This window comes from Bacillus rossius, chromosome 3 (genome assembly GCF_032445375.1).
Source record: "Bacillus rossius redtenbacheri isolate Brsri chromosome 3, Brsri_v3, whole genome shotgun sequence".
Classification (NCBI taxonomy): domain Eukaryota; kingdom Metazoa; phylum Arthropoda; class Insecta; order Phasmatodea; family Bacillidae; genus Bacillus; species Bacillus rossius.
The window spans coordinates 78,998,061-79,022,208 of record NC_086332.1 but is presented as its reverse complement, the minus strand read 5'-3'; the positions used below and the strand labels follow the sequence as shown (position 1 = coordinate 79,022,208).

The following is a 24,148-nucleotide window of genomic DNA, read 5'->3' as shown; positions in this document are numbered from 1 at the left end:
AAAACATTAAAATGTGAAACCACCTGTCCTAATATATTGTCAATTGGAACAAGTGTGAGACAGGCAATGTTTAAGCTGTTGTTATCATGGCAAACTATCAGAAGACATTACCACGTGTTCAAATTATGCACTACACTTCTTGTGTCCTTGCAGGTAAAAGCAACTCCATTTAAATAAGCATTTCAAAGAATTATAATTTTTTTTTACAGTTTTCTAAAATTAAAACAGCATATAAGAAACACTTAAGTTTAAGATGCATTAATTTATTTGTTTGTGGTTAAGAACAAAAATATACTATGCCACTGATCTTAGAAGGTAGGAAAAAAAATGCATTAAAATCTCAATGTTTAAAATAGCAAAATAATGTACTTTATTTATTTGTGTATTTAAGCAACCAAGAACTAAATTTTTTTCTTATTCTTTACATCAAAATTTTTCTAAGGTTTTGGACTTCAGTACCAGCACAATTATTTGCTAGATGTATATTAATGAAGTTGTTTATAACAATATTTGGGAAACCTTGTTGTATAATATTAAGTACACTTGGTACTCTTAGCACTTCAAATTTTTAAACAGTTCTTCTTTGAACAAACATGCATCGTAGCCCAATGTGACAAGTGAAACGGAAAGCTAGTTTCTGAGTTATAACATCATACGGGGCGGGCTGCAATAGAGGTACATTTGCTTGGCCAGTTTGAACATGATTATATCATTAGCCAACATTTGTTACCAACATAAACATTGTATATAATAGGTGCTTTATCAGTACCTACAGTGACTTATACCAAACATTGCCAAAAAAAATGTGTATAATGCCTTTTTTAGCACGTCCTTTTCGAGCCAGAATATGGTCAAGACTAAACTTAATATACTTTGGGCTTTTGCACAAGTATTTCCTTCCTATAAATGAATGTTTTTGCAGAATTAAATTATTGGCTGAAAAGAAAAATAAGTCAACACATTAGTGAACACCATTCACGTGATCTTCCATCATTCCTGTACAACTTAAACGAAGCACAGAAGTGAATAGGACATGGTTTTGGGAAATCACAAACAAACTTACAGACACATTGTTTTCTCTCTGTTGTATTGGAACAGTGTGCCCACATCTACATTAGAGGGATACAATGGGAGAAGCTGCACAGAGGAGAAAAAGACACAATACACAACTCTACTGGTAGAAATACACACAGTTGGAAGGAGACACACTGGAAAAGAATGATACATCAATATGATCATTTCGAAAGCATATTCTCCTTTGAACTCAGCATTCATCTGTGGGCACACTAGTGCATTTGAAAAACAAGTTTCAATGAAAACAATCAGCCTTTCACATTTTATATTTTTGTAATCTTTTATATTTAATACATCACTCGCAAGATGTATAAATTATAGTATTGGGAACAATAATAGCAGTTTAATTGGACATCACTCAATCAGAATCTAAAAATTCTCAACTACAGAACATTAGATTTTTGTTTTCATAGTCTTGGAATTTAAAAATTGGAACCATGACTGCTATGTAATTTTCAGAAAGACAAAAATACACATACAAAAAAAATAATTTTGTGTACTTTTTTGGTCAATCCACAATTGAATATTATTTATTAGCTTCAGGTTGACGCTTATTTTTCTAAAGGGAGTCTAAAATTATCTTTATTTTAATAAGTTTAAAAACACGCACAGTCTATGACAACAGATACAGTAGAGTTTTGTTGTTCGCAGTTACCACTCCCTCCCCCCAACTGAAACAACGCACAGGATGTCCGTATGTCCACGGCTACCACAGGAGCCCAGCTTTCTCGCGAGATACACTACACCATCTTCCAGTCTCTTGTCACCTCACACATAGTTCATTAAATACACTCGTGTCCTCGGCTTTGATCCTCCCGACACGGAACGGGCTGCGCGGGAAGAGCGCCGTCGTCTTCCCCCACACCGTGCGCTCGCACGGTTTCATTAAGTACCTACAGTATGATATGAATGCGACAGTACGTAGTTACGGTACTTCACGGTGGCTTACGTGGCGCGTCACGTCGAGAGTCTTCGACACGACTCGTGAAACTGCTCGACTAAATGTCTGCTTACCATAACTAAGGAAAAAAAGTACATGAATGTAAACTACCATAATTATACTTACAAAGAAAGATAAAACATTACTAAAATGCATCAATCCAAATGACAAACAAGACAAATGGGAAGTAAAATACTACAAGAGAGTGACATGATTACAGCAATGAAACATGGTTGCTGTGGATTTAAGTTGGCACCACTGCTGCAACACTAGCAAGTCTCTTGCACATTCATGAAAATTATTTCAACTATATTAGACACCAATGTGCAAGACGTAGTGGAAGTTTTCAGAAATCAGGCATATTAACATTTTTCAAAATTAGAATCAACAGCATTTTTTTGAAAGTAAAACTATACATGCTTTATGAGAAATGGTTAATCCCCTCATGCTAAAGACCACACCTCCTTGCTAGTAATGAGTTACAATGTTACAATAAAACATGGCATTGACAATGACAAAGCTGTGACACTGAATGGTTCGACACTGTATACATTTGTTTGAAAAGGATTGCCACGAGAGAAAAACTCCGAACATCAGACCAAACACCAATAAAAATAATAGACCAAAGTGATGCAATTATTTTGATACGTCATTGACCCATCACGCAAATTTTGAGAAGCAACACTGATCTGATTTGATTAAAATATGTTTTATAAAAAAATTATGCCTAAACTCATTGTTTTACAAAAGGATTATGCTGTTTGGTTCCTAATTTTCTTTTTGTACATTGTTAAACAATACAAAATTGTATTGTTTAGTTCAAAAACTTTGAATCCAAGAATAGAATAGTGTACTAAATAAAATCCTAGATTATTTTAATATATGTATATAAAAAAATAGATTCATATATGAAAAATAATTTCAAATATACTATAAACTCATAAACATATTAAATGATTTTGTAAAGACAGTCTGCAAAACTCATTCAACTATCTTTATAAATATGGTGATCAAATACACTAACTCGAAATTCAAAACATTCCTTTCTGCAGAACATTTGAGCACTCCATCTACAAAAAAAAAAAAAAAAAAAAAAAAGAAATGCTACAGATTTTTATCACACCTGAAGTTCCTTGTCTGAGATCAAGTCCCTCCCTCCTAAGATTTATATGTCATCTTTAAGTGATAGTCTTCGCCTTTCTTCATAAAATAAGATGGAATTTCTTTTATTCCATATTTGGTAAAGAAAGTCGGCCAATGACTGATAACATCAAGCTAAACTATAATGACGACCATCTGACGGTGAAAGAACGGTGCGACCTATGAGTGCTGCAACTGGTTTCTTTTTTATGAGTAAAGATGGCTCTGCACTGCACTAAACAGATGTATGTATAGTCATTGCATTAAATAATTACCCTATGGAAGAAAAAAAAAACCAGCTCATCTTGGAACAGATAATTTTCGTTAATTTCTATAAGGTTATTTTAAACAAAAAAATCTTACATGATTGTTAAATAATGTACTATGTTAAACACCTGACAGACCAATACCATGTCTAGGGAAGCAGCAAGTACTTTTCACAAGAACTGAAGATTATATTTATCTCTGACATACAATGGTCTGAGTTAATAATAGTTTAACTATATCGCAAACTGTGAAAATGAGTACATTAACAACTAATTTGAGACATTTCTGCAAAAGGTATTTTCACTGCTACAATGTTTGAATATTTCAGTTTAACTATCTTCTCTAAAGTTCCTAGAGATTGCAATTTATTTATATAATGTAATTTTAAAAGGGAAATTTTCTTTTTTTGGGAAAAACAAATTACCTACTTATATAATTTACAAAAAAAAGTAGGGTGGTGATGTGTGGTGGTGTGTGTAAAGGAAAGGTTCCAGTAGCTAAACCTACCAGCCCCACACACTTGGTCCAAACTCTCAATTCTTATCAGACCAGCTAACTACGTATTAGCTCCTTTCTGTACTATCATTAATCATTTACAACTATTTGAAATTTTTTATCATTACTATGGAAAAAAAAGTTTTTTTTCCACTAAAAAAGTTAACATAAAGTTGATTCCAATAAATTGATCTCATTTGAGGCTACAGAAATGAAGCTTCGTCAACAATTAAAATTACTCTGGCTAAGCATGATGAAATAATGTGCCGAAGTCAGTAAAATGTACTCTGCATGCGATGAGATTTATTATTGTATGTAATGAGCTAACATTCATTGCACTATAATGCCCTATTTTTGTTACACAAACTTTACATTAGTAAAGTTACTAGTGTATGGATTCTTTTTCCATACATGAAGATATTTTTTGAATAGTAAGATTCTTTAAAAATAAAAATCTCAACAGAGTTTAACTGTACAATATATTATTATTTTTTGCTAATACTGGCAAAATTGACTTAGTTATAAATTGCAGTGGTTCGGAGTTCCAGCTCGAGAAAAGTTAGGCCTTCTTACAAATATTATTGCTTGAAACAAATGTTTCAAAGACAGGTATCACATAATGATGCCATACTTTGTACAGGTATATGTGTGTATTTTTAATGTGCTAAGTTTGAGCTCTTTTAAGTCTTAAACAAATAAAAAATAGAATACCAAGTACAGTGGTTTCTTTTTACTGTAACTTCTATTGAAAGTTTTCACTCGTGGCAAGCCAGCAATTCAATCTGCCAGTAAGAAGGAAAGCATGGCTCAAGGAGCCACTAACACACAGTGTGGATCTTGACTGACCAAGCACAATGCACTCGAGGTGTTACCAGTGAGCTTCACAACACACACGCACCTGTCAGTACCACCACTCCTGCTCCACATCTGGCTGAAGTTAAGAGCCGTGCTACAACGCCAACAAGTTTGATGCACCAATAACTTAAAACATGTTTTTAAATTTTTCATACAGCCAAAATTCTGAAGGGTTCAGTTTTAGATCTCCAAAACAGAAATGAGGATACTCAAATTCAGAACAAAGGTGCATGTGGGATGTTTACAATCTCACATTTTACATACACACACACACACACACAAATGGCTTCTATACCTGCTTTTTACTTGGCTGCAAGATGCCCATGAAATGCTATAACCTATTACTTTTCCTGGGGATAGTGATAATACAAGAAAAATAAATAACTTTGAAGAATTATTGATATTCAAGGTCAAAATGTCTGCGAATGTGTTTTCTGGCATGTAAGACAAGATATTTATGCACGTTAGAATAGCTTTAAACAGCTCCTACACTTATGACAACATTTATGTCACAGCTACACTAGTCCACACCACTGTTGGTACATAGTCTATAATTGCACTAAGAATTAACTAATTATAATTAGCTTGAGCATGTTTTTTTTACCATTGTATCCACACTTGCAACTTCCACATGTTGGAGTGATGTACATGCCACATTTTATTTCATGATGCAGATCCTTTTTTTTGCACTCCAGAATTTAAAAGCAAAGTAGTGTTAACAACTTCTGGGCACTGAATCTTCCCTAAACTTTCTACAAGAGTGGAGCGTGCAAATGAAAATATCCCCCCCCCTCCTCTCTATCATTCCTCCCCATCCATCATGGCTGTCGAGTCCTGGATTCTTACATGGACATGAGGACAAAGAAGTGGTCTTATATAGCTTCTCTACACTCATAAAATATTAGGTATCCAAAAATTCTTTGATTGCAAGAAAAAATGGCCTCAGTTTTTTTATGGAGGTGCAAATTTATTTCCTAGTATTAAGGACTGAAAAACTGACCACATCTTATGTGCTATATGCAATGTCAGAAATTAAACAATTTTGTTTGAATAAATGTCAAGTTAAATCACCTTGGCAACCAAACTTTTCCTGTGAAAAAGGATAGCAGAATAAGAAGAAAAATTGTGTATAAATCAAAGTAATATTATTAAAATTAATTTTAATAAAATTTCGAAAAAAAGTAAATTTTAATTTGAAATTTACAAACTATTTGTCCCTCCATTAAAACAAAATAATATTTTAAGGATCCATTAATTTTTTAAAAAATTTTGTTTGTTTATTAATGTTTATATATATGAATTGTTACAGTTTTTCAAAGCATAATATTTTAGACCTGGGCAGGATGAATCATATAAAATGGTTCAATACTGTACATGCTTATTCAAAACAATCAATATAATAAGAGGTTTGCAATGAATTGGTACTTGCTAGAAAATAAAATAGTGCCAACACTGCCAACTTACAGTCAAGTAAATATGATATTCTTTGGAAGCTGGTAATTCAACAGTACACAAATGCAAGTGGATGAATCATGTAGAACTATATTCAGTAGTTTAACCCCACAAGAACACAAAGTATGAGAAAAAAGCAGCACACATTTCTCACAGCAAATTACTACTTACTTGTTGTAGTAACTAATCCTAGATTGCAAAGTTTTGTAATGACAAAAAATTCCAGCACTAACAAAATATATGCATACATCTTGACAGTATAAAACAAACCTTACCTCTCCAGTTAATATAAAACTTTATACATGCAATAAAAAAAAATACATTTTTTTGCAAACATAAGACAGAAAAAGCTCTTTTACTTAATCACATCATTCTGAAGTAATTAAATTTAAAACCATTTCACCATGCCATACCATCATAAACAAATTAAATTTTGACCAATTAGTATAAGCAAAATGCTTTACAATGATTAAATAATCACTGGTATACACAGATATATTTCATCAGAAAAATGATAAGTGTTTCAAAAATAAACTATAACTCCATTCATATACTAAAACACTTCTGAAAAACTACAACACATCATTAACAGTACAATTTAAAATGATGTGTACTCTTGAAAACTCGTGGTTGGGTGCACCGATCTTTTTTTGTATTTTTTTAAGCTTAATCCTTGGCTTTAATATAAATATATGAAATAAAAATGACATCTATATTTTTTTTATGACTGTTTGGTAAACTATATTAATATTTACAATTGGAAAATTAACGCACACATCTATACACTTCTTCTGGACAAAATTGAAACAAAATAATCAGTGACCAAACCACAATTATATAATAATTATTTTAAAACTTACTATTAAAAGTAGGAAATACTTCTGATGCAAACAGTTTCCATTATGTAATACTAACTTATGTAAACTGTAAATATAATTTACATAAATATGTATTTAAAACATAAAATCTGAATCCCAACCAATAATGTATTTTAAATATGAAGGCTGCCAACATCACAAAAGCAAGTCTTCAATCATTGTAAATAAAAATATTTTATAATAAAAGCTATAGGATGTGGTTTAGTAATGTCACAATCACAAAAACCAAGCTTTTACTAAAACAAAACTTAAAACTGTGTTCAGCTAACACCAATGTGATGTAATGCTCAAAATCATACACATGTACACATTTGCAAACCTATCTAACTTAAAAGTTTTCTGCCAACATGCACACAATAATGGGGAACACACATATTTTAGGTGATTCATTAACACTGTGTGTGTCACAAAGACCTCAGACCAGGCCATTACAAGAAAAAATTTCCATTATGTCAGGAATTACGTGAATTATCACAATGCTTTGTGATTGGTTTGACATCACGAGGCAAAAGTCCCTTGGCTGGCATTAGGTTCCACATACCCTCGAGGCATCATGTATAGACTCCAACAGATTAGTTTTCATATAAAGGATATGCCACTATCGGCAAAGGTGTTCAATAGTCATTAACCATTGTTTGTTAAATTATTACCATTCATTATAAGAGCGTGAATTTTAACCCTGGATAGAACCATTTGACTATACATAACCTTGTGGTGCTAAAAGCTTTTCGTGGTTAAAAATACTTTTATTACATAACAAGTCTTTAAAATCACTGACTCTAAATTTTATTCAAGAAGTATTTTTCTACAATCTCACATGTAGTTCTTATCACTAGGAAATTTCAATAACCTATGAGTTATTAGCTAGTGACTGGGTAAAATGTCTCATTGAAGTGCATATTATTTTTTGTAAGTATACTTTTGTGTTTGGCTCGCCTGGATACCAGAATATTTAAGTACAAGGTATTGCAACATCGTCTATACATATTTTGTCAAGCAGCAAACCAACTAGACTCGATAACTGTAATAACGCAAACACCCGGATGTGGGGCCGGCACCAGCCTTGCCATCACTCGGCGAGACATTCTCCCGGTGATAGAGGCCACAGCGAGCTGCCAAAAGAAAAGCCACTTCCTTCTTTTATGACTTTATAATTATTTTGTTATTTTCAAATTTACAGATTTATTAATTATTTGCAAATAATTAACCAACTGCATAAAACTTCTTGCAGATATAACATCCCAATTGAGGCAAAACACGACTACTTGATTCTTATACACTCTTATATATATATATATATATATATATATATATATATAAAAGGGTTTTGCCACACAGTTTTTGTACATGTGTGCTTTATACTTTTTTTTTTTGCATTTTGCATTTTGCACAATGACTGTTTTTCGTCACTCTTGCTGTGACGCTGCAGTGTTGGAGTGAGGCATTTTAATGGGAATTACACATCAATTATCTTCTTATGTGAAAAAAATTCTTATTTGTAAGCATTTTTGAAAATAGGTAATCAGTAACAAACAATACTTTATATTAGAATAGAAGGCGGTAACAAAAGTAATAGTAAGAGTTCCCCATTTTACAACAATAAAAACTTGCATGCACAACTCAATCGAAAATAAAGTCCAAGCTTCAAATATTAAAACAAAACCTCTAAACTAAAACTAAAACTTCAGCATCAGGTATAGATGTACTATGTGCTTCAAACAATAAAAAATCACTAAACAGTTCTTGGACGCAAATTCAACAAAATGACTAGAATGATGGACGTTGCTCTCCGCTCTGAATATGTTAGCACTTCTGTGACATCCAGTGAAAGCCAGTTGATTGTGTAGCATGACCAAATGTTTGTTGTTCATAACACTTAACTGCTAATACTGGCAGTGCTAAAAAGAATAAAGAACTTGCATGCTAGGTAATAGTTGCTGCATGCACAGTAAAATGTTTTCACTGTTTGCTACATCACACAAAATGTCTAGTTTTCCTAGAGTCATTGTAAACTTAATCAAAACTTATGTTTACAAACTGGCGTACTGTCCCAGCCAAAAATCCTCGTGCCTAACCTCACTAGTTGCTTGCTCATTGGTCCTCATGGCCAACACTTGTATTAATTGAAAAATATTTTTTTTTGTATTTAATGGGTTGCAGTCCATTAATCAGTAATCATTATATAACAATATTTTTTTAAAAAAAATTATTTTTGTGATAAGTACCTTTAAAGGGGAAAAAAAAAAGAACAGAGCTCACTCTGCAATGCCTTGAAAGTGTAGTCACAGAGACATTACCTGGCCATGCAGTATTGCTATACAACCAATACTCTGCTGTTATGTACTCTATTCTCCTACCCTTTTAATATTTTCTCTTGAAAATACAAACTCAAGCAATTTCTAACAGTTTTTTTTTCCTAGCACAGATGTACTAAGGAAAAATCCATTACTGATTCCTCAGTTCTAATTTTGAACCCATTATTTTGGTTTTTGGATAGAATCTTTATGCTATGAATTTTCTAGATTAATATAGCATATCTTTGAAAAAACTGTTTCCATGATGTATCTACAAACCAACACACTGAAACGTTTGTAAACTGAAAACAAAACTGACGTATCTGCTAACCATGAAACAAATATAATTTTCTTGAAATGTTGAATTCCATTGCCTAATTACAAGAATGCAGAGAGCTCTTCAGTTATAAATATTATCATTTTCAAAATATTGGGCAGTGGCCAGACACATTCAGTCTACAGATGTATCGTGGTGCAGATGAAGTCAACTCTCACCACGAGTTCATTTATGTACATCAGCTGCACAATGACAAACGTACGCACAGTGGAAACATTATACAGACATGTCAAACAAAACTTCTTCAAGGCTCTACGATTTGTGATAGAACAGAATGTGACACAGTGCATTATTTATCAAACAGAAACATAAAAATAATGGGTGCATGTTTATGTTAATTTTTTGTATTTCAAGATAGCAAATTAAGTTTCGCTAGAAATTGTGAAAAACATCTTTTGAAATGAATATTGCATTTTCATAAAACAGTTTTTTTCTTAACATTCAGAGCCTGAATATCATTGAAGCCACTAAAGCTTATTACACTTTTAGGACTCTGAAAATGTTCAGATGAGATATAATTCAACATGCTGGGGCATCAAAGACTTCATCAGAGAAAAACCTGATCATATATGCATTACTAAACTTTTTTCAATTCACATAAAAGGGTTCAAAACCCCACAAATTTCTAATACAAGTGGAACTTTAGTAGTTACCATGAACATTCCTATTAAAGCCAGATTTATAATGAAAATTGTTTGACTTTAAAAGTATAGTACTTGGCACTGAGAGTGACAATTTTTTTTGCATGGCAGAATCCCACAGTTAAATTAATCCAAATGTAGTTTTGTTGTCTCTATACCATCAGCACGAGAGATTCTCAAATCTATTTACCTAAGTCCAAACTACATGTATTTTTTGTCAACATAAAAACATGCATGTTGTAATGATACCAAGCCACCAAGCCTTTGGAAAACCATACATTACTCAACTGCTCTAAGGACTAATTTCCCAACATGGCTGACTGACCAGAAGTCAGGTCATCGCTAGGAAACTCTGATTTGTTTCAATTTCAAGAGATCAATATAACTGCAAGGGACAAAAGGAGCAATGCAAAAAAAAAAAAAAAAAAGAGCACAATTATTGAAAATGCACAGAGCAGTAAATCATACTATCTAGTTTTAAAATCAATATCTTAGAATTTTGTGGTTTTTATTTACTTGTTTATTTTCCAGGTGAGAAAACACTTTCCCTGTTACAGTGCACCAAGACATGTGGCAGTTCCACCAGCAAATTCATTAACCACTACGCAAGTTTTTCACGTCAAGATGCAGATACTGAAGTTGACTTATTCAGGGTAGTTAACTTCTCTACTACAATGAAACTTCATTTTACACCGTTCAGAGATTAGGGAAAAACTGTGGTAAAATTCAGCAGGGAAACTGTTACTGTATGCAGATTCTACAGGACCACAGTAAAAAAGTTTCAAAATTTAAAGAAATTGTAAAATTGGTGAATTAAAAAAAAGTTCAACAGTGTTTAATTTTTATGACTACAGTTAATTACAGAAACACAGAAAGTATGTAAATATTATGATCCTAATTATGCTAAAATCCAAAAGCCAAAGTAATTTCAGGGACAACTAATTAAACAGTTTCTAAAGAACATAAAGCTGTATTAACAAATCATGTTGTACTTTTATCCTAAACTTAGTTCAGAGCCTTTAAATATGGGTTTACCTACTCTGCCCTCCTAAGAAAGAAAGCCTTAACTCCATTTATTTTTTATTTTTTATTTTTTATTTTTTCATATTCTGAAGCTTTGGAACAGAATACACCTTTCTACGCTACAAAAACAGTGTCATAACGAATCTTTGCCTGTTTAAATCGCTAGTGAAAAAAGCCGTAAGTCCAAAAGTTAGGGCAAAACTAAGGAAAAAGGCCTTATGTTGACTATTTGAAGGAAGAAAGCTTTAAGTGCACCAGTCTTTGTACTTAAGGCTTTCTTTCTTACGGTTTTCAATAGTTGACAAAGGTGTACATGATGCCTTAGGTGCTTCTAAGTAAATTAAAAGTGAGTCTCTTGTCATTTACACTCTAAATAAAGATTTGCCATATCATATTTTTGGGAAAACATGTAATTATTACTTGTAGAGACTCTTTTAGCCTCTGTGCTGCCATTTCTGTTCGGGAGGAATTATTATAATATTTCTCCAGGACAGAGATGGCAGCACTGTGTGGAACACAAAATCTGCAGGCAATATTATGTGCCACTGTGTTGGTACATATGAGTATATGGAATGGCCATGTTGATTGTTACTTTTGTTGTCAACATTAAGTACTGTTTATTGTCATGTTTATGGTTTATTTATCCATCAGATATACCCAAAGTGCAAGAATGTAAGTCAAAATAATTTAGATTCAGTGATGTGAAATAATATAATTGAAGATGTCAAGTAATAATATTGTGAATAAAAGTGACACACATAAAAAACTTTCAAGAGGAAGGTATATTTGTAGTTTGTTAGAGCGAAACAACACAAGTGATGACAGTGATTTTTTGTGTAGCCCTAATGCTTCATTTGTACATGTAGGTCTATTCCTAGTCAAGATCCTGAGAATGCAGACAATGATAATAATTATACTCTAACTGAATTATCACCTATGAAAATCACTAATATTTCAAGCAAGTGTATTGAAGAAGAACATGACATAGACATATGCAAGACAAATGTCGAGCAAGCATTTGAAGCTAATGAGAAAGGAAGACAAGGTTTGGACAGAGAAAGACTGCTGGACAATTTAGATAACAATGAAAAAGATTCTGAGAATTCAGTTAAAGAAAATTATGTAGTGGAACATGGAACTAGTAAAGTGGAATTAAGACAGTTCGATGAAGAATTAGATGGGAACAATCAAAATGACCAAGTACTTCAACTTGCCAAGAAAGGCAAACAGCGTCAACGAAAGAAAAAACAACAGCTTTCAAAGGAAGAAAAACATGCAATAAGCATAGAGAATTATAGTGATAAGCACCCTTTACACCCTCCTTGCGATGCATGCCGTCTCAAGTGTACAGCACGTATTCCTGAATCAAGACAAGTTGCTATTAATGAGATATATACCAAGAAGAGCTGGATTGATCGAAGCCATTTTATCCTAATATCAACAACTAGGCAAAGTATTAAAAGAAGACGGGGAAGTGAGACTTCCAACACGACGTAGGTTTGCATTCAAATATTACCTTACAGATGGAAATGGAGAGCAAGTTCAAGTCTTCCTTCTTCTTAACAACGTTAGGCTACACGAAAAATAATGATACTATATTACACAATGTTTTGTGTGTGGAAAATGACCCCACCAACATTTCACCAGATGGGAGGGGAAAAGGTATACCTCCAACCAAGGTTGATAAAAGGTCTTGAAGGATCACATTGAATCATACAACCCTTCCATCGCCCATTACCTTCGCTCCCATGCACCCAATAGGCGATATCTTCCAAGTAACATAAATGTAAATGAAATGTATAAGAACTTTGTTGCTTCTCACCCCGACATAAAATGTTCCTATGATCTATATAGATCTGTTGTCAAAGAAATGAATATATCATTTGCTAAGCTTGGCAATGAAGAATGTGATGCATGTGAGGCATTTAATAACCATAATTCAGACCATAGCAAAGATTATTTGGTACTAGACTGTGAACAATGTACAGAATGGAAACACCACATTGACCAAAGTAACACAGACAGAAATTTGTACAGAAAACATGGAGATGAAGAACCATGTGGGGAAAAAAGTTTATTTTACAGCTCATTTACAAAAAGTAATTATGTTACCAAGAATGGAAGGTTTCAAGTCTGCAATGTTTACAAAGTGCATCATTGCATTCAATGAGGGTTTTGTTCCTGTTGGTGGCAAACAAAAATCTTTGAAACCTCTAGCTGTCATATGGCTTGAAGGCATATCTGGCAGAAAGAAAGAGGACATAGTGCATTCAATGCTATTTCCTACACTGCAGAGACATACACCACATAGTTTTATGGCTGGACAACTGCTCTGGACAGAATAAGAATTGGTGCTTACTTACGTATCTTGTGCATATTGTCAATTCTGAGTATGTATCCACACACATAATTGAGTTGTATTTCTTTGAGCCAGGCCATACGTTTATGGCTGCTGATTCTTTCCACCATCAAGTAGAGCAATCCCTACACCGCCATGGTAAGGTGTATGACTTCATGGATTTTCAAGACTCTGTTGCAAAGGCTAACTCTGGAAAAACTGAAGTCAAATGTATGAGGTACGACAACTTTGCTAACCGTCCTATTTTAAGTGACATAGGCTACATCAAGGCAGAAAAAGGAAACAACAATCTACAATATAAGTCATGTTATTATGAATTTTCCCCAACAATAAACCTTGACTTCATGACCAAGAAAGGCCTGTCCACTACTTTGAAACCTCCAACATTCAAAACATCTGCAAGAGGTGCCTGCCCAGAGAAAAAACAAGAAATACTGAAAAAACTTGTACCACTCATGCCACAGAGTTGCAGACAATTTTGGAAAGACCTGCCTGTAAACTATGTTCCAGATCTGTGCATCTCTGATGATAAGTAATGGATGAGAAATGTACATAACACAGTTAGTTCTTATACCATTACTTTTGACTTTATATCACATTGCAATAACTGTGCAGCATGCTGTAATTAATAGTTTGTTTGCTTAAGTTTTTGCTAGAAATGATTGATAAACTCCAGTATTAGTTGCTTATATTGCATACATTTAATATATATATTTTTTTTTGTATTGCTGCTTACACGTGTTCACAGTAAATTTAGATTTCTTATTCGTTCTGTTAGTGAGACAATAAGTTTTGTTGGAGATCAGGTTTTCTTCCTTAAAAGTACATATCTGTTAACCATTTTTTCTAGGTATGAACACCTTAACTCTATTTTTAATACATTCCGTATATAAAATATGTTTAAAAACCATATCATAATACTTTTACATACTAAGGATTACATATACTAAATGTAATAATTGTGCAAATATAAATTAGTATAGTATGGCCAAGAAACAATGTTCTTTTTGCTCTCCTGTAAAATTTGGTTTATTGGTGTTAGGGCTTTCTTGCTTAGGAGGGCAGTACTGAGATTTTGTAACCCATTCAACTGCAAATGGTCGTCACTTATATCTACTGGAATTTCTGAGCAGAATAATATTGAAATTATTTACCTTCAATGTTAACCACTCATTTTTATTTTGTTGTGTATACAAGTATGCCTACTGATGTGCTAAGTATATTAATGGATACTATACACTAAAAATATACCAAAGAATTTGATTTTTACACAAACTGGTCCTTTTAGAAAAATTTATAAAATTACTGTATTTATCAGAATATAAAATGCCACTGATTTTTTTTTTTATCTCCAAACAACCTCAGAAGTTTCTCAAAAACGTTTACCTTGGGGGCATAAGACACAATTCAATTTGCATACTAGCAATTTCATTGTAAAAATGTGAATGTTAATATTTAATTGGTTCTCATAAGACATAACCTAATGAGTAGGAACAAGAGTATACGGTGGATTACAATAAAACTGAAATACCAACATCGAAAACTGTGTCAATACACCATACACCTAACATCAAAATGCAATTAATACACCTTAATGCACTGAAATGGAACTAAAATCATGATATAAATGAGCATTTATAAGCAAAAATTAATTCAAATCACAAAAACCTAATATTTTAATACAGTATAATCCAATAAATGTAGTTTATTTAGCAGAAAGTTTGTACCAAAATGTATGTACTAAAAAAATAGGAAAAATTACTTTCTTTTATCTTGCAAGTGTTATTAGTTGTACATTATGAGTTGGCACATTTTCCAAACACACAAATACTTGCCAATTTATTATTTTTGTATTGAATAGTTAAACATGCTTATTAAAAATTATTATATTTAAAAGTGTATATTAATCAAAATCATTTTAGTGTCACATTTGTTTAATAATATGCTATAGTTATGAATACACAGAATTCATAAAAAATTAAAACAATAATGCCGAAATTTCCTGTTTTTTTTAAAAACGAAATTAGCCTGAATACAAAACCATATAATCTTGTCCCTACTAATGAGTTAATGACTTAAGAGAATCCAACAATATTTACATCATTGCCTAGCAGGTTTTGCGCACAGACTGTATTTATGTAACAGCATCAAATGCAAATTAGCAAAGACAGTTCTTAACATGTAAAGTGTCCAGTACTTTTCTGAAATAAACATGCATCTCTAATAGTAATGGTGCAAATATAATTATCTTAAAGTGAAAGTAAACAAGCCATCACAGTTTCTTGTTCCCCATCCTGAATAACCTCAATAACTGACTTGCACTACTTATACTTTTCTCAGATGTTTAAACATTGGGTTGCGAATGTAGGGTATTATTTATTATAAGATGCACCCTAGTTTCTCAGCTTAACCAATCAATGCAAATATGCATCTTAAAATTAAGTAAATTTTGTAAATCAAAAATCAATCATAAGATCACCTGATTTTAAGCATTCAAAAATTCAAAACACAGGTGCGTATATAATACAGTATTAGACTGAAATAACTGAAAATAAGCAAATACATAATGTTATTGATACCTAATTTCAAAAGCTAATTTCTACTGTTATGCCATGTGATACCTCTATAAATTTTGACAAACCCCATTATGTTTAAATATTTCTGCAAACAGCAAATTATAACAGTAATTAATATAATTTATTAGTCAAATATTAAAATATTTGTCCCTAAATTCACGGTCTACGTGCAACAACAAACTTCCTTTACTGTAATAAATTTCACTGTCAGCATGCCAGGGTGAATAGAGGCACCACATTAAAAATATGGTTAACATATTTAAAATATCTAACCAAAATAACATTTACACCTAGACTTAATTAAAATGCCATCAAATTACAATGAGACGTAAACTTTCACAACTATATAAAATTTTATCAATACCACACACTCCTATTATTGTGTATCGTAAGTACAAATCTTTCTTAAACCACAATAAGCACCATTATCAATTTAAGTAAGTAAAATAATGATGTGGATTCTATTGTTCCAGGCATGCTTGGCATTTTTTTGTTATATTTTATTAAAAAGATTATGATAACCATACAGGTATTTCAAGTTCATGACAATTTTTTTTTTGAAAAATAAGAAGCAAAGCTTTTAGAAAAGTATATGCTCTATGCTTAGTGATATCAAGCATAGGGTTAAGGTCCTATGTTGGCTCAGGAACAAAAAATGTCTAAATGCTGTGACATGCCTACAAAAATTAAACACACATTTCACTCTACATGTATGCTAAATAAAATCCTATAATTTAGAGCAGAATATTGCAAATCTTGCAAGACTATAGAAAAATGTTCAGAATATAGTGGTAAAAAGGTTATGCTTTAGTACTAACTATGCTAAGTACATCAGCAAATACCATTTATAACAACTACAAAGTTTTACAGTAACTTTGAAATGAAGTAATGTCTAAAATTTTTTCTTTCACAATCACATCTATGTGACAAAAATGCTATAAACAAAAATAAATTTGGTGCAAACAAACCAAAACAATTTGATAAAACTGCAGAAGAAGCAACTGCTTCATGAAAAATAATCACGTAAGTACATCTTGTCAACTCAGCACCACTCACGATATAAACCAGGGTCTCCAAAATTGTTAGCCTACACTGACTCCACTAAGTCCCACAGGCCAAGACATAGCTGGCTCATCATACCAACATACCTACATTAAATTAAAACCATAGTTTGAAGACCCCTGATATACACGAACAACCATTTTAAAATCCAGCAAGAATGAGAGCAAAGGAAATGATGTGGCAAGAGTTTTGAATACTGGACATGTGTTGTTTACTATTGTTGCAGCAGAGTACATATGGAGATGCTCATTTTACACTGTACAGTAGCATCAAAATTTTTTGTTACAGTAGTAACAAAAAAAAAATTAAATAATCATGCAAGTTTTGGCATGGCAAATACAAACAGCACAGATCAACACCTGACTCGAAAAATTTAAAAATATATATCACATCAACAAACATGAAAAAATGGGCAGTGTATAATAGTTCCAAAACAATATGAAACCAATGTATAATAATTAAGTACACACATGCTTACAAAAAAAAATTTTCACAAAGAAAATATAAATCCCACAATAAATTTACGTAACTAGTACGTTTGCTGCAAGGAAACAGTGTCGAAAATTAAAAAAAGAAATAAAATAAACACACACTGAAAAGGGCGTATCATAAATACTCGGGAATTCTTGGCGATAGTAGAGAGACAATGTCGAGGCAGAATGCCGCCATGTAAGCCACCCGTACAAACACGAACCACATGCACGCTGTTCATCACTGGCTAACCGCAGGAGACTTCTTGCCAGAGTCCTGGCCAGAGGGCGTCGCGCCCCCCGGGGGACCAACCCCCACCCCCCCTGGTCCCCGGTCCCCTCCTCCCCACGAGTTGGGCCCGCCCGTCATGGGCGAGTCCGAGAAGCCGTGGTTGTCGTGGTCCAGCGAGTTGGCAGCATCGTACTGCGTGTTCTCCAGTCGGGTGATGAGCCTCTCGTCTTCATCCCCGAATTCTCCTCCCATCAGCGACGGCTCTCCGACCACCATCACGTCCTGCGACAACACCGGCCGGTCACGTCACCGAGCAAACACTGCTGAATGCTGTCCACAAACTATTTATCAACATTAATTTGGTGTTCGCAGTCCTGTACAGAGATTTTTTTTGTCCAGTATACGTCTTAGAAGATCAACGCACATATCCATTTCCGCAGCAATTTTACGGTGTTATTTTAGTGATGAACCTTTAGAGGAATGTTCAGCTCTATGAACTATTGAACAATAAAATGATAATGTAACTACCTACAAGTTGTACTTAAGCAGTGTTAGGAACTGTGACCTGAAGATTAACAAACTTGTTATAAAAGGGACAACTGGCAGTCTCTCTTCCACATATGTATACACATGCAACAAACTTAAATGAGTATTCACAATTGTTTTCATGGAAGAGGGGAAGGAAAAGGAGGTTGGGACACGAGAATGAAAAAATTGGCAGTAGTGAAATCCTCTGAAGATATTAACATTCATTAATAAACTGTGTACGTTACTAACAAAGTGTACATACTCGTAAATAAAAGTCTCTTCCTTCTGCTCGGGAACTTTACGCACTCATGTACAGACCCATGTGTGGCATGATCAGGCTGTTCACATCTCAACTATTTTCATCGTGATCATAGAACAAAATAGCTGGTTCACTAAAATGCATTCCTAGATATTCCCCTTCGGGGCTTTATCGCATCACATAAGCAATGGCGGCTGCCTGTGTAGATTCTAACATAGCTTTGCTTATGAAGTAGTTAGAATTCAGAAAACAGTGAAATCTCATACAACATACCTGAAAAGCCTTTATTTTGGTACAAAATAATTAAAGTGCTTTACACAGGTAAATGTCTTTAATCTGGCATATTCATAACCATTCATACCACGTAGGAATGGTGATTTTTCCAGATTGTCAATGGTCAATATAGTTTTAACAGGAATACCAAAAAACAATTACTATACAGTACAATAGTATTTAAAATATGTTTATTAAGATGATCTATAAAAGAAAACAATACAGGTAAGCATTTCTGGTTAAATATGTATCTGAATATCACCTTGCCTTCATGATTCTTCAATCATATGGGGAATGTACCCATGAAATGTAACCTGCTAGAAAAAAGGAAACACTTTACTGAATGCAAACAAACAGTAACCATAAACTCTGAACTAAAAACATTGATTGGTAGCTCCGTAAAGCGAATTGTTGGCCAAGGGCAACAACCAAAATTAATTTCAAATAAATTAACGGGAACGGCTCGAATGGCTTCGGATTAAAGAATATACTGAACCATAGAATTTGTATTCAAGAAATTTCACTGTTAAAACATTTTGCAGGGATTTGAAAATACATACTTTAATATGGACATTACTTTAAAGTGAGGTACTTTGTAAAGATGATCCATTGTAAACAAGGTTTTTTGGCAAAAACATTTTGAGTAATTATGCATGAACCATTTTTTTTTGTAATTTTTAATACGTAGTCCTTCAGAGGGTGTTTAGCTAGCTGTCGTGTTGCCTACCTCGGCTGTGACATGGTTTGATTATGGGGACAACTTTTTAGCAATATTTACAATACAAAATTTATATTTCTTACTTTATATTCTAATATTGTGAAATTCTGGAGATAATTTTTTCCCCTGTACATTCACAGTGAACTGTTACAACCAGTTTAAATCAACACCTCAAAATGACAGTCACACAAAAAGTATGCCAAAAAATACTTTAAAATGCCAATTCTAAAGTCTTGTTTGATATTCTTGAGCCCTACTTCCAGAGGAGAATCTAATCTTTTCGCAGAAATTATTTAACAGACAAATATTTCATGTACACATTGTTCTGTTATTTTTTCTCTCTGTGAATTCAAATAATGATACAAATTAAATGAAAATGTTATGCATCTCAACATAAAGCCGCTAATGCATAAGTTTACTTTCTCAAATGTTTTTATCTTTGCACTAAAACTACATCTCGTCTAGGATACACAGGGCGTTCAATCGATTGAGAAATCAACCAAACCCAACATAGCCTTAATTGTGATTCCATCAACTGAATGCTATGAGGCTAATGTAATATTAAGTACAAAGTGTGTCAATGTTACAGATCTGTTTGAAATAATTTGGGTGTAAGCAATAGCCATGAAAGCATGCATGCATCCATCTACCATAAAAAGTAACCCTGGTGCTTTACACCATTTAGTTATAAAGGTAGTTCACAACCTGCTCTGAACACCAACAGTGTTCACTAAATCAGTCAAGGATGGAAGACGGCGGAGGGGAAGGGTTCGCAGGCGGACCAGGGAAGCAGGAACTCACCTGGGACGCCAGGGAGAAGTTGGGGCCGGGCGACCGCTTCTTGTTGGGCACCGGAGGAGCGTTGTTGGCTGCGCCTCCGGACTGCGAGCCTTTCCTTTTCCTCCGCTTGTTCGCCGGTCGCTGGGACTCTGCAGGCACGCACGGGCGATCCACACGTCAACCAGTGCCGGTCGCTGGCAGGCACCAACACTCACCACACACACAGTTCCAGTGTGCACACATTTGAATCAACCGATATAGCCCTGTCAGCAAGTAGCCTGCATCAGCAACATATATGGGCCATCGATAACCCTACCATCAAATTAACTATCATCAAAATGAAGTTATTTAAATTTTTGGAACAAAATAAATAAATTAAAAAAACTCTGTAAGCTTTCATTAAATGTTTATAATGGCAAGAGTTAAATTAATGAAATAAGAAGAAACATTTTTCTAAAGAAAGTATTTTTATAATTTATAATTCTTGGTATTTTGATTTAGGCAAACTTTTTTCAGATTCTAAATTTTGCTATGAGCTATTTTACGATCTGTAAATATAAACTGTTACGAAACACTATTGGTAGCAGCAATGGTATATTCTTTCTTGGTCTTAACAATACAGTGAGTAACATTGAGGTTATAAAATAAATAGCTCACAAAATGTTAATTTACACAAACTAACAATAAGAAAAAAATGATAATAGAGGTATGACTTGGATGTCCAACTACGTAACTTTAACCGTAAGTATACAAATAATTTAAAGATAAAAAAAACCTACCTAAATATTTATTATTATATTTTAAAGCCATTGCTATGTATAATTCTTGAAAGTGAATCTTATAAAATAGATACCAAAAGCAGTATTGACTAATACAATACAGTAAGTCCTCTATTTACGTCGTACCGATTTACGTCGTTTCGGATTAACGTCGCTAATGTTTGAGTACTCATGTTTCAATTTAAGTTGTCGCCGATTCACAATAACGTCGTTTACAATGATTGTAAATCTTTATTTTAACCAAAACACTGTGTATATAATTCGTTTATAATTCTTTGTTTCCTTCGATAGTTAATTTATGCTATCTAGCGTAAGCTACACGTTCACCGCCTTATCTTATCATACATCATGAGGGACGCTTCCTGCTCTTACGTACAGTATGTACTATATATCTGTTTTTATATTTCAATCAATAAAGGTAATAAAGCAGCTGGTTAAATAACCATTCTATAAAGCTGAGAAGTACTAGTTGGACTTGTTTCCCACGCTGTCGGTTGTCATTTGCTGATAAAATTGCCCGTTGTCACGTCTGTATGCCAGCGCTTCCGGCCGACCTTGGGCCGTGGCCGGCCGGTGGCATGAAACATGGCTCATTTTGCGTCGTTTCTATTTACGTCGCGGTTTTCAGGAACGTAACCCCGACGTAAACCGAGGACTTACTGTACTCCTATTACCAATAAGTTTAAATAAAAAACCATCCATTAGTTTTATTAACTCCTTTGGTTCTGCAGAGAGAGCTAATTAGGGTGTAACCTCTTGTTGTGACATATAGGTCATGAGAGACAGACGGTGAGATAAACCAGCAACAGAATGCATGAGTCAGTGCAGAGAGAGTACCTGAAAAAATCTACGGGACCACGGAAAACATCAAATATGTTTCCCTCTTGCTAAAAGTGAATCGAAATGGAAGGGAGTGATCTACCACTCAACCACAGAGTCATTGAAACAATAAAAGCCATGACATCTTTTATCCAAAGATTTATTTGATTTAGTTAGGGGCACTGCCAGGGGGTAGGCTTATCAGGATATACCCCTGCCCAGAAGTGCATTTGATTAGGTATGTAGTCACATTTCAATTACTGTGAGATGAAAAGCAAAGTTCAAACACTGAACGAGCGTGAATATCAGTATTACTGTTCAAATCAAATAGGAATACAAATACTTTTTCAAACATTTTAAAAGCCAATTTTAAGTAATATTTTAATAAATAATAAACCCCAATGTGCTTTTGAAATTTGGAGAATTTTTTTTTTTTTTTTTTTTTTTTGTGGTGGTTGGAAACTGTTCACGGCTCACTTATTTTAAATACAAGATTATTCCGCATTATGAATTTAGGTCATTCAGTTGTTTACGATACAAATTTAACTATTAATATAGTCAAACTGTGTACATCATACTCATTTGTATTCTACAACAATGACTTTTAACCTCAGTATTGACAATTAGACCAGGTGATGCTTCGAAACTCACCGTCTTAGATACCTTGAGTTTTGTTTACTTTAGGGAAGTAATTAATATCCGGATAGTAATTTATTACATTAAGTTTCATATGAAAATTTTATGACAGGATTTTATGATACTCTGTGTCGACTAGTGTAAGTAAACCAGCAGAGCTAAGTGGTCGTGCCATGTCACCGAACGATTGAACAAAGTGTGGTGTTGAACTAGACAGCAAGTGGTCAACAGTGGTTGGAATGGGTTGGAGTCGGTGGGAGTCGCTGACAGTGAGAGTGAGTGCCAAGAAGTGTAGCAACAAATGGATGTGTGGCGAGTTGGTTGGGAGAACGAGTGAGTGAACTGCGACGAGCAAGTAGTCGGCGAATCTAGCTAAAGAGTGGTCCACATGTTATGATTACGATTATAGTCATGTGTAGCGATATCAGTGTTAACTTACTGTGCACAGAGTCATTTAGACATCCGTGTGATGCAATGAAGTACCGCAGAGAAATCGGCGAGTGATGATAGACATTGCACGCCTGTAGCTACAATGAACGTCGACTGTTGTGTGGTGGTGAACCCAAGGTTTGCGTAGTATTGGTAATGTATGGTACTGGTATGTGATCTGTGGCATACCAAATAAGTGTTCTACGATTAGACAATGTTCACGGACTGCCAACTTTCTACTTCTCAACACGCGAATGATCGGCCACAGAATCAAGCTTTAATACTCTTTTCCACCAGTGTATATTTTGAATGCTGTCCAGCTTACGACAGTATAAACAATCTACATGTATTGGTATTAGTACAATATGTATTAGTACAATGTATTAGTATTGTCATTGACCGTGGAAGCAATCAGGCAGGCTGCTAGAAACTGTTACGCAATCAAAATTTTTCAAAAAGAACATGCCGCGACACACCGAGTTTCTGCGTTAAGTAGGACCAGAACTAATGCAACTCTAATATAGTCATAAATATGTATTCTGTCTGATATATATTCTTAAGCCTTGTTAATATGCTACTAAAGGCTTTTAAATATATTAGTTCTAGTCAATTCATCTTTGTTGCTTATAAGATGTTTATTGGTTTAACTGTAGATATATTAGGTGATTAATGCAACAAACGATTAGGCATACCCTCAAGCTGAATACAGCCCAACTCTCATAAAATGTCTTAATTTCTTAATTGGTACATATTTTAAGAGCTTACAGTGTGCTGAGAAACCAGTACATGTTACGGTGTACATACTCATTTATACTGTACAACAATAACTTAA

At 33.8% G+C, this 24,148-nt stretch overlaps 1 protein-coding gene across 14 annotated transcripts in view; it reads right to left on the bottom strand.

The window, feature by feature from the left end:
• Positions 1–1,070: 1,070 nt before the first annotated feature.
• The window catches only part of LOC134530950 (LIM domain-binding protein 2), a 321,432-nt gene continuing 298,354 nt past the window's right edge, over positions 1,071–24,148 (bottom strand). For all 14 annotated transcript variants that reach the window (XM_063366288.1, XM_063366293.1, XM_063366294.1 and 11 more), the window contains 2 exons: positions 20,675–20,802; positions 1,071–18,377 (listed from right to left, as the gene is read on the bottom strand). In XM_063366288.1, the coding sequence (XP_063222358.1) occupies positions 18,105–18,377; positions 20,675–20,802 (401 nt within the window). In that variant the 3' untranslated portion in view covers positions 1,071–18,104. The remainder of the gene's footprint in view (positions 18,378–20,674; positions 20,803–24,148) is intronic.